The sequence below is a fragment of the Podarcis melisellensis genome (genome assembly GCF_964234715.1).
Source record: "Podarcis melisellensis genome assembly, chromosome: 1".
NCBI classification, from domain to species: Eukaryota; Metazoa; Chordata; class Lepidosauria; order Squamata; family Lacertidae; genus Podarcis; species Podarcis melisellensis.
This window is the reverse complement of record NC_138528.1, coordinates 95,542,824-95,555,068: the sequence shown is the minus strand read 5'-3', so window position 1 is coordinate 95,555,068 and position 12,245 is coordinate 95,542,824. Positions and strand designations below refer to the sequence as shown.

General features: G+C 47.4%; 1 protein-coding gene across 3 annotated transcripts in view; it reads left to right on the top strand.

Moving 5' to 3' along the window:
* The window catches only part of TMEM163 (transmembrane protein 163), a 109,441-nt gene extending 97,776 nt beyond the window's left edge, over positions 1–11,665 (top strand). For all 3 annotated transcript variants that reach the window (XM_081922056.1, XM_081922055.1, XM_081922057.1), the window contains 3 exons: positions 1,538–1,649; positions 9,980–10,121; positions 10,539–11,665. In XM_081922056.1, coding sequence (XP_081778182.1) covers positions 1,538–1,649; positions 9,980–10,121; positions 10,539–10,599 — 315 coding nt within the window. In that variant the 3' untranslated portion in view covers positions 10,600–11,665. The remainder of the gene's footprint in view (positions 1–1,537; positions 1,650–9,979; positions 10,122–10,538) is intronic.
* The last annotated feature ends 580 nt before the right edge of the window (positions 11,666–12,245 follow it).

Sequence of the window (12,245 nt, the reverse complement as noted above, 5' to 3'; positions counted from 1 at the left end):
GTAGGCAGGGGGATGGGAGGGGCTGGGGGGAGGGAGAAGCCCCCTCCGCTGTGTGCGCATGCACACACACACACACACACTCTCCACCCCACCAGAGTGTGTGTGGTGGTGTGGTGAACCGGCTTATACACGAGTCAATAAGTTTTCCCAGTTTTTTGTGGTAAAATTAGGTGCCTCGGCTTATATTCGGGTCGGCTTATACTCGAGTATATACGGTAACCTATTTCTAGTTAAAAAATAGACAGTGCATGTGGCTTGTGCAATGAAATGTTGCGCTGTATCCCTACCCCTTAAGGAGAGTTTTACTGTTCCAGGCTGGTTTGAAATGTCCAGGCCAGGCAGGAGAGGCATTTCTGGAAGGGTGACAGGGATATGGACCCTTTTATTCTTTCCCATCCCTGTTCTATAAAGAGATGGAGGGATCAGGTTTAGGATTGCCTAGCGACCCTGAATATGAGCACCGATAGAGCAGAGAATCTGGGAAAGAGAATGGGTCTCATTTTTCCTCTCCTTCTCATTATTCCTATATAATGCTAGAGGAAAGTGCGGGGAGGGAGTCACAGTTACCCCCATGGGCATAACCAGGAGGGTGCAGCTGCCCCCCCCAAATCAGGTACGTATATAAAAATACCTAACTAACTGACCAGGTGTGTTGCAGATGACTTTGTTCTGTCCCCCAAACATAAAGTCTACCCCCCAAATAAATCCTGGCTACTCCCTTCCCACTCTCCATAGCCCTTGTTTTCTGCTAAATAGCTATCAGTGGTCATATTCAGGGCTGGCAGCTAGCCAGCCCAGAACCTGTATGTTTACTCTCATAGTACACATCCTTGCAACTTAATCCCCCCTTCCAGGATACTTGCCAGACAAGCTGCTAGGGCAGGGCCATCTTAAGCATATCCGGCGCCCCACCCCCGTTTCCCAGAGTTGTCGACCTTTTCCCAAGCCTCTGCAGATATCACTCTCCTCCCACGGGGGGTTGGGTAGACAGCTGCACATCCGCCAGCCATACAGTTGGCGGGGTGCAGCTTCCATCCTATGCCTCTGTGGGGATCGCTCTCCTCCCGCGGAGGCTTGGGAAGGAAGCTGCACGCCCGCCAGCCCACCCAATGGGAAAGATGGCTCTGTGCTAGGGGCTAGTTTCTCCTTTTCTTCTCAGCCATTGTGGATTTTGATCCATCCTGGAAGGCTTTGGTGTGCTCCAGCAGATGTGCTGCTGAATCTTGCACCTTTTTCATGCTCCTGAAGTATGTTTGAATGGGGAAGTTGTTGATCTTTCTTGCACAGAGAGGGTAAGAACATCACTCTCACATATCCCTATGGGAGAGAAATGTAGTTCCCTTTCAAATATAACATTTACTGATTGAGATATGTGTGCGAATTGCTCGTGAGCCCACACTCACAGCTGTTCAGATATATCTAGCCAAAGCCACCTCCAGAAGCGTTTTGTTCGGGCCCAGATCTATACATTTATTTGACAACTTTGTATTACATGGCAAAAGTGACACATAATATATTTTTCATTTTTCTTTTCCAGGATAACTTTCTATATAGTGTTTCTATTTTAAGTGGAATCCTTTGTACTACCTTGGCAGTGATCAAATTTATGTTGGGGAATGTGCTCACAAGCAGAGCATTGTTAACTGATGGTAAGTAGCAAGTATCACATTCCTCTATGTTTTGGCTACTTTTATATAAGATGAAAGATGAGTGAGATGAACATAAGGTAAAATACAAAAACAGCTACGGATATGAGCTACCAGTTAGCATGCAGCTGACAGATTTGTTGAGTTTCTTACTATTAAATTAAACATTTGATTCGGACTGCATAATCACCAAATGCTGTAAGGACAGAACACCCCCCTCTGCGCCAAGATTAATACAAACCGTAGTTTACTCTACACAGAGCTATAATTCCCAGCACTTTTAACAAAGGATTCTTTTTTTGGGGGGGTGCCTGCTTTAAATGCATTGTATGTATGTAATCTTAGCTTCCCTGATTTGCAGAGATTTTTATTTCTGGCAACTATAAGCTATAGAAAAATGAAGACATTCCAAGTGACAAAACGATGGATGGAAGTAGCCCTTTTAATAAAGCATGGAGATCAGTAAACCCCAAGGAGTTAATAATAGTAATAATATTTGCAAGCAAGTCAGGAGAGCTTGAATGCATTAAAAGTAGTCAGATGGAGTGTGTGTGTTGCAGGAAATGAGAGGCCCACAAAACATGGCCAAATCATAGACTTCTTCTGATACTGGATGGTTTCATCCATGCAGGCTGCTGTGTAGTGCATAAAAAGATGTAAAACAGCAGCAAGAATACTGTAATTATTTATCGGGGACAACCCCTGTTTGTCTTGCTCCAAATGAAAAATTCCACAGGAGTCAAGACAGCAGACATGAGAAATTCAAGTAGGGAGCACAGACGAAGGCTACCTAGTGCAGTCATCCTGTTTCCCACAGTGGTCCATCATGTGGGACAAATGAGTGCAATAGGATTTTCCTGCTGTGTGGTATTCTGAGGCATGGTGCCTCTCTGTGATCCTGAAAACAAAAGCTGGAAACAGATGCTTTGATACCACCAATTTCATTTTAATGCAGTTAAATATGGTTCAGATCTGTTGAAAAGTAACATATAAGCATTATTTTTTTTTTAAAAAAAAACTGTGTTACCTAAGCTCTGGTATTTATTGGAAAGGGTCTAGCCATGTGTACTGAGCTAACTGCATTGCGCTTTGTGCGAGAGAGTGCCAAAAAGATCATTTGGAAGCTGCAGAATGCCACTGCTTTCCTACTGGTACATTTTGGGAGGTGAGACCATATTCACTCACTACTGCAGCAGTTGTACTGGCTGTTGGTTAGCTTCCTAGTGTTGGTTCTTACGTTTTGAAGCTCTTAATTGCCTGGGGCCTATGTACCTTAAAGACCATTTCTCTTTCTAAGCCCCTCTCCTCACAGTGAAACATTGGTTGTAAGAAAAAGGAGACTCCTTGTTACAAACTAAAGCATTGGAACAGGCTCCTTTAGAAGGGTCAGGGTTGCTCTTTCCACCCCCTGGGATGGGTGAAAATACTGCCCTGTGATATTCTGTAGGATGTAGCATCATGGGTAAAATTTCCCTAGATGATTTGACTGTTGAAGAAGGATCACAACTGTTGGAGGAGCAAGCGGTGCTTGTGGTAGCAGAAAAAGTTGACTGCTTGCACATCATCACAGCTGTCAGAGCCATCAGCTGTGAGCAAACAATTGTAGCAATTGTAGCAAGAAAATCCATGATTGATGAGAGTGCTGAGATGCTTTTAAGTTTGAACTACTGAAACTTGGAGGCGAAAGTACTGGAGTGAGTGTGCTATGGTAATTAACTCAACACAAATGCCCCCTCTTTAGCCCAAAAAAACAATTGTTTAATTTTCCCACCACTCCTAGAAGTCTATAATCAAGGCCAGCTGCTGCATTTCAGTGATTTTTGCATGTCTGTCTGTCTGTCTCTCTCTCTCTCTCTGGTCCCCCAGGAATGGTCTGGCTTTCCCCCTTTCCTTTCAGGAAGAGCAGCAGCAAAAGCAGAGCATGGAGGCAGCAAACGTTTGCCTGCTCTGGAGTTGTGCAGCTGCTGCTCCTTTCCTGCCACTGTTGGGGGTCCCAAAAACAGATGTGCCTTCCTGGGAATTTATCCTCCTACCCAGAAGTTCAGTGTCAAGTCTAGCTGCTTAATCAATGAAAGCAATTTTGGGGGTGAAGGTTGTGCTTGGTGTTACTGCTTCTGAATGAATTATACAAGGATTTCCCCTCAAAAAAGGTCACAGTTTTTTTGTTTAAAAGTAAGGCCATGTCTCCTTTTCTGCATGGCCCCCCAGGGGATTCACCCTGGGTCAGTGCAGCTATAGACTCTAACGTTAGCCACCCCTGTATTAAAGGACCCATTGAAGATGAGCCATTTACAGTGGTACCTCAGGTTACAGATGCTCCAGGTTACAGACTCCGCTAACCCAGAAATAGTACCTCGGGTTAAGAACTTTGCTTCAGGATGAGAACAGAAATCGCGTGGCGGTGGTAGTGGGAGGCCCCATTAGCTAAAGTGGTACCTCAGGTTAAGAACAGTTTCAGGTTAAGAACGAACCTCCAGAACGAATTAAGTTCTTAACCCAAAGTACCACTGTATAACAGTTGTTTCAACTGATGAATAAGCCAAATATTAAGGAGTTTTTGCCTGTCTGTGCAGACCCTTTCTCCAGTTGTGATTTAAACCAGGAAGTCTCTAACCATGGATGGAAGTTGTGTTTAAATACCCTGGCTTGTTAAGAGCTGGTGACCGTAGTTTCACCAGATGTCAGTTTCATCAAAACTGGGAATTCGAATCTTCTGGGTTTAATTGCAGCTCGCACAAAGTGGTTGTGAGTGTTGATAAAAAAGGCTCATTCATATCTCTGCTTATTAAACCAAGATAAGACTATCTGAATTGGCTCAGTGGTAAAACTGATGGAATGTTTTGTCCCACTTCTCTACCTGTTTAATAGGCCACGATTACCAGTGTTTTCAACTAGTCCCCCATTTTGCAAATAGCTGAGGAACTTCTCTTCCATTAATTACGTCGTCGATATAATTGTGTTGCTGCTGATTTTATTGTTAGCTAAATTAGAGACTGAACTCTGTAATTAGCCTGGTGTCTGTGCATTCAAGCTATTTTAGTTAGGCAGCTACGCACAGATTTCTCTTTTTGTATTTTTGGCTTTTGGTGGAATATAATCTTTGGGAGGGTGAGATTCTCACCCACAAGCAAGCAATACAGCAAGGGGGTGGAAGCAGCAGTTGCACAAAGTGAATTAGTATGTTAGCACTTTTCTGATTCCTGTTAATTTGCTTCCTGCCGTGACAGCCTGTGGAACTGTAAGTTTCTTTTAGACAGCACAGAGTGGGGTGCAGAATTCAGCATTTTCTAACTAACAGGGATTTCTTTTTTTAAGTCTGCAGATGTCTTGTGTATTTAGACTTAGTTAATTGTTTAAAAACATGCTAAGTGAGGAGGCATATATTACGCTTGCCAATGTTCTCAAGTTAACAGAGACAATATGGTATCTGGGAAGGCTCAAAATGGAACCTGGTCAGCAGGCAGAGACTTGTGGATAACAATAGATAACTGAACTATCTATTTACCCTGGTAAATTGCTGCTGATCAGGGCCAGCCCACCCATGAACCAAGGTGAGGTAACTGCTTCAGGCAGCATGAACCACCAGGACAGCAGATTCCACCACCACTTGTTTTTGTTGTAAATCTTCCCTCACCCCTTCTTCCCTGGTGAGGGGGGTAGCAGCGGAGGAAACTGCTTGGGCACCTGGGGTGCCGCACCATGGGGCTTCGGGAGTCTGCCTGCCTCCTCCCACTCAGCTGCCCTACAGCTGGGGTGGGAGAGGCAGTGGGTGGACCATTTGGGCAGCGCAGAGCTTGTGTGCACCCAAGCCACAGCGTCTCACCCAGGTGAGTGCCGCTCGGCATTTTGTCATCCCCCTCAATGGTGACACCTAGGGCGTTCTACACCCACCACACCCCCTTCCTCTGCCCCTGGAGGGGGAGTGCCATTTGGACATCCGCCTTAGGTACCCAGATGTTTTGGACAGACCTTGCTACTGACACATAAGGTGAACCCAGGAATAGTATTATGTACACTACCATTTCTCCAAGTGGTGAAATCTTCTAGGGGCAGTGCTCATCCAGGTCTGGCTGCCTTTGGAAAATAAATCATTGTGATTTAATAGGTTTTTTTGGTAATATTCAAGTTATTTCCAGATACACAAGCTGAGCATAGGGGGAGACAGAATAACATTATTGAAATCACTGCTCCTACATCAGATCTCCAAAAGCTCATTCTGCCTTCCTGATTCGAACTGCAGTTTTCTTTGTTTCTGACTATATCTTTCTATGGGCAAATGTGTGCATGTACACAGTTGCTTAAGGTTGTCCTTAGTTTGGAGATATGCTTCTTAACTCTATTTCCTTGGGGATTCTGGGCTATTTACCTGTAACTTTTCTAACAAAGGATGAGGCTGGCAGCTTGACTATTAAGGAACTTTAAGCAGCCTCTCTGGCATCATTAATCCTTTTCTCTCCAAATGCAAATTTCATTAGAATCTGAAAATAATCAAATTACAAAGCTGGGGGGTTGGGATGGAGGGTAGGCAAGTCCCATTCTCCAAGCTTCCTTCTGTTTGTGATGATTCCCACAGTCCAAACTGTATTCTTTGTAAACTGCTTTGTAAAGCGGTATACCAATTCTGTTAAGTAAAATAAATATCAATTTGTTGTGCAGTATAATTAGTAGCCCCTTCGAAACATGGATAGAACAGCAACAGCACAACAGGCAAGGCGGTATTTTATGTTTCACCAGCACTAGTCAGGACTGCAATTTCTCAAAGACTTCTCGCTGCACAGGAGAGACATCTCGTGGCCAGCCAGATAGGTACCTAGCATCCCTAGGTGTTAGTATGGTAAACAAGGGAAGGCTGATTGCCATTAGGCTGAGTTGAAGTAGGGTGCTTTTGCTATTTTTATTGCCCTTTTAAGTATTTTTCATTCCAGTGATCTCCCTCCCAAGGGGATCTTCAGTGGCCCATCCCCAGCAAGAGATTGGGTGCTCATGAAATAAGGCACACACCCCCTCCCAGCACACATTTGACACCTTAATGCATATGATTAGGTGGTGAGGGCAAAGTGCATCAGTGCCTCAGGGTATGCCCAGAACAGAAAAAGCAATGAATGGTAGGGTAGGAGTAACTTGAGTGTACAACCAAAAAGCCCTCCAGAGTCATTCCAGCAACCTCCATCTTCTAGTGTGAGTGGCAAGCAGTGAAACAGCAATGAATAGCCATGACTGGGGGGAAACAGACAGGAATGTGTGGAAACTAACATGTTGAATACACACATAGCAGTCTGATCTGAAATGCCTATTGGCCCACATATGGAAGCACCCAAAGACAGCATTCTGCTTGGACCAGCACCCTAAGAGGCAGCAGAGATGGGAGGAATCTAATTACCAATAGGGTGTGAAGATGCTGGATAGACATGCATAGAGCGAAACTGCATTACAGAGAGAAGTTAGAATGCCTGATTCGCATTTCTGTAAAATGGTGTGGGTACCTGAGTGAGTGGGACGCAGGTGGCGCTGTGGTCTAAACCACTGAGCCTAGGGCTTGCCGATTAGAAGTTGGTGGTTCGAATCCTCACGATGGAGTGAGCTCCCATTCAGTCCCAGCTCCTGCCAACCTAGCAGTTTGAAAGCACGTCAAAGGGCAAGTAGATAAATAGGAACCGCTCCAGTGGGAAGGTAAACGGCGTTTCCGTGCACTGCTCTGGTTCGCCAGAAGTGGCTTAGTCATACTGGCCACATGACCCGGAAGCTGTACGCCAGCTCCTTTCGGCCAATAAAGCGAGATGAGTGCTGCAACCCCAGAGTCGTCCACGACTGGACCTAATGGTCAGGAGTCCCTTTACCTTTACCTGAGTGAGAACTAGGAAGAAATGGGGTAGTTTGAAGTACAAGTATTAACTATTCAAAGGTGGGATGAGTGGTAGAAATTCCAAGGCACTGCAGTGAATACAAAAACCATCCTTAGCAGTTGGATGCAGAGGATTACTTGAGCCTTTATGAATTCCTAAAGGCTCAGACATTCTGGCTCTCTATATAGAGCAGTGTTTCCCAACCTTTTTTGGGCAAAGGCACACTTGTTTCATGAAAAAAATCTCGAGGCACACCACCATTAGAAAATGTTAAAAAATTTAACTCTGTGCCTATATTGACTACCATATTTTTCGCCCCATAGGACGCACCGCCCCATAAGACGCACCTAATTTTTGGGGGGGAGAATAAAGAAAAAAAAAATTTTCCCCTCCCCAGGCACGGGGCAGGCGCGGGGGAAGCCCAAGCTTCCCCCGACCCCAGCCCCCAGAACAGCCTGATATCCGCAAGCCTAGGGAGCCACACTGGTCTCCCCAGGCTTGCGGAGAGGTGCGTGAAGCCCGGGGGCGCTCTTCAGCGCGCACCAGGCTTCGGGATGCAGGCAGCTCTGCGCTACCCTCCAGAGCCCCGTGCGGCTTCGCGCTGGGATCCGGGGGGTGGCGCGGAGCTGCAAGAAGCCCTGGAGCGCAGGCAGCTTCGCACCACCCTCCGGAGCCCCGCGCGGCTTCGCGCCAGGATCCAGAGGGTGGTGCAGAGCTGCAGGAAGCCCTGGAGCCCAGGTAGCTCCGCGCCACCCTCCGGAGCCCCGCGCGGCTTCGCGCCGGGATCCGGGGGGTGGCGCGGAGCTGCAAGAAGCCCTGGAGCGCAGGCAGCTCCGCACCACCCTCCGCAGCCCCGCGCGGCTTCGCGCCGGGATCCGGGGGGTGGCGCGGAGCTGCAAGAAGCCCTGGAGCGCAGGCAGCTTCGCACCACCCTCCGGAGCCCCGCGCGGCTTCGCGCCAGGATCCAGAGGGTGGTGCAGAGCTGCAGGAAGCCCTGGAGCCCAGGTAGCTCCGCGCCACCCTCCGGAGCCCCGCGCGGCTTCGCGCCGGGATCCGGGGGGTGGCGCGGAGCTGCAAGAAGCCCTGGAGCGCAGGCAGCTCCGCACCACCCTCCGCAGCCCCGCGCGGCTTCGCGCCGGGATCCGGGGGGTGGCGCGGAGCTGCAAGAAGCCCTGGAGCGCAGGCAGCTTCGCACCACCCTCCGGAGCCCCGCGCGGCTTCGCGCCAGGATCCAGAGGGTGGTGCAGAGCTGCAGGAAGCCCTGGAGCCCAGGTAGCTCCGCGCCACCCTCCGGAGCCCCGCGCGGCTTTGCGCCGGGATCCGGGGGGTGGCGCGGAGCTGCAAGAAGCCCTGGAGCGCAGGCAGCTCCGCACCACCCTCCGCAGCCCCGCGCGGCTTCGCGCCGGGATCCGGGGGGTGGCGCGGAGCTGCAAGAAGCCCTGGAGCCCAGGTAGCTCCGCGCCACCCTCCGGAGCCCCGCGCGGCTTTGCGCCGGGATCCGGGGGGTGGCGCGGAGCTGCAAGAAGCCCTGGAGCGCAGGCAGCTCCGCACCACCCTCCGCAGCCCCGCGCGGCTTCGCGCCGGGATCCGGGGGGTGGCGCGGAGCTGCAAGAAGCCCTGGAGCCCAGGTAGCTCCGCGCCACCCTCCGGAGCCCCGCGCGGCTTCGCGCCGGGATCCGGGGGGGTGGCGCGGAGCTGCAAGAAGCCCTGGAGCACAGGCAGCTCCGCACCACCCTCCGCAGCCCCGCGCGGCTTCGCGCCGGGATCCGGGGGGGTGGCGCGGAGCTGCAAGAAGCCCTGGAGCGCAGGCAGCTCCGTGCCACCCTCCGCAGCCTCCTCCAAAGGGCGCCCCGCGCTCCGCGCTGCAGGCTGCCGCCCGCAAGCCTTGCGCGCGGGGGGGGAGTTCCCCCAGGCGCCCAAGGCTTGCGGACAGCTGCGCGAAGCACGGGGCGTCTTCCAAAGGGCGCCCCGCGCTCCGCGCTGCAGGCTGCCGCCCGCAAGCCTTGCGCGCGGGGGGGGAGTTCCCTCTCCCGCCTCCCTCCCGCGGCACACCAGGCAAGGTCTCACGGCACACTGGTGTGCCGCGGAACACCGGTTGGGAAACACTGATATAGAGAGACCTCCAGGGAAAAGGCAATGAAGGGTGGTTGAGAGTTAGCCAAGCTGGCGTAGGTTTCCTTAAAACCTACAGAACAAGCTCTCTGATGAAGGAAGATGCATGTTCTCTGCACTTATCCTAGATTCCTAACTATCATAATGTAAACATAAGCAAAGTCTGATAAAAAAGACACCTTGCAGTATCAAAGTGGTCAGTATTTTCATGTGAGACACATGATCAGAGTGACATCTTGTGGCCATTACCTGGAAAAGCTTAAATTTCTTAGTGGGTTTATTTTATGTGAGTTGACAATGGTACACATGTAACTCATTAAACTCATGAGCAAACTCTTTAGTTCTTGGACAAGTCTAAATTTATACTTTTTATTTCAGGTTTCAACTCTCTGGTAGGAGGAATAATGGGATTCTCCATACTTATAAGTGCGGAGGTTTTTAAACACAATGCTGCTGTTTGGTACCTGGATGGAAGTATAGGTGTTCTAATTGGACTGACAATATTTGCCTATGGAGCGAAGTAAGTGAAGTTGTTCCTTTTTTCACCTTATTCTTTGTGTTTGCATGCTTAACAGATACTGTGATGATCTGTTCCTTGTATATGATGGTTGAGGCATGGGGTAGCAACCTCAACACCATTTCCTGAGATGCTGCACTTACTATGCTGTGGTGTATCGTCATTATTTACCATTGCTCTCACTACCTTATTACTACAAAGTTTCATTGCTTAAATATCAATATATTGGGTGACTTAAAATTGCATGCCTTGCTTAGAACACCTTTTAGAATCCACCTTATCAAAATCTACTTTGCAGTGGTTGAGCCCTGGATAGAATACAAAGATATATTCTCATAAATCTTCCAGCACCATTGTCCATGATTTTCTGCTTACAACTTGTGACTTTTGTCCTTCATCAACATGTGCTTTCATTTCCAGACTACTTGTGGACATGGTTCCTCGTGTACGGCAAACACGTCATTATGAAATGTTTGAATAAAGACAGAGCACCATGGACTGAATAAAATTTTGCAAAATGTGATAACGTACTACATCCTGGCAAACGGTGCCAATTATATTTACAAGATTGCACTTTGTTTCTCATGGTATATTTTCTTTTTACATTATCTTTCCAAGAAAAGGTCAATCTGTACAATTAGGCAAATATGTACACCGCTTAGATCTTGGCAAAAGTAGCAACAAGCAGCCGTTTTCTTTTGTGTGTGCTATTTAAAATCCTGCAAATGGTAACTGAGATGAGCAAAGTGCACAGTTCTAATCAAGCCGCCATGTTTTATCTTCTGGAATATTAAGAGTTCTTCAGCACAACAGATGCCTGTATAAAGGAGCCAAACCCGAGAGGGCGCAGCCACAGTAGTCTTTTACCATGGCACCTTAAGGACTAACAGGTTTATTGTGGCATGAGCTTCTATAGACAAGAGACTACTACTGCATCTAATATAGACAAGAGATGGCCTTTAGTTACGTTGCCACCAACGTTCCAGAATGTGCCAGCAAGTGAGACATTCCCAATGTCTTCTGCACAGAACTCAGTGGTATTGTACTTAGCTTATGGGGGCCAACAGACACTACTTGATGCATGGAATTAATCCCCCCCCACTAGCCTCAAATCAACCCCCTTTCCCAAACTTCTCCATTTTTAAATTCAAAGAATCTAATGTGAATTTCATACTATTTTCTAAAATTCTCTGCACTGCATAAATATGAAGCAACACATTATGAAATATATTAAGCTGCACAGACAAAATAAGCACAAGGTGTTAATGTACAGGCAAAAGCCAAAAAAGCAAGAGGGGGTAGTTTTTGATTATATGTCTATGGCTGTATTATGCACTTATGTAGCGGTATATATGGGTAAATACATGGGTGTCCTGTTGTCTGGTAAAAGTGATGGTTTCAAGGTGGTAGTAAGATAGCCTTTCTACTGTTAGTTAGGCTATTCTGTAGGTGTTCCATGTTCCCACCCACCATCTTATGTAATTTAATATCTGGATTACAAGTTATGACTCCCATCATGTAAATCAATAAAGCTGTTACCTATTTTATACAGTACCTGTAATTAACCTTTAAAAAAGCTCTCTAGATAATACATTAACAATACAATCTATGTACTTATTTAAAGTTAAGTCCTGCTGTCTTCAGTGGTGCTTACTAACTTGTAAGTGTGTTCAAGATTGCTTCCTCAATAGAACAAGTCGTCTTGTAGAAAAGCCCTCTGAAATGTTGCTGCCATTTTTTCAGCTATGAAGCCCTTTCTACATGAGTTTAACATTTGGTGAGTATGCAGAAATTATCAAAACATAACTTTGTACCTCTTACTGTTTTGATACTGCATTTTGCAAAGGTAGAAATGAGATGTTTACCCAAGCAGCTGCTTCCACAGAAATACGTATGAGGAATAAAAGCTTACATATACAGTAGTCACATACTGAGTAGCCAACACAGCAGCTCCTCTACCCTTCTTTTGTATGTTTTTTCTTACACCTGCTATATAGTAAATCTGTGCAGAACTCAAAATTTGAGACTGATGGTAGTAGGTGTAGGGATTAAACATTTTTATTAAAAAAATGCTTATCTCCAATTAAAAAACACTGACGTGCAATTGCCTGAAACTGCTTGTTGAAG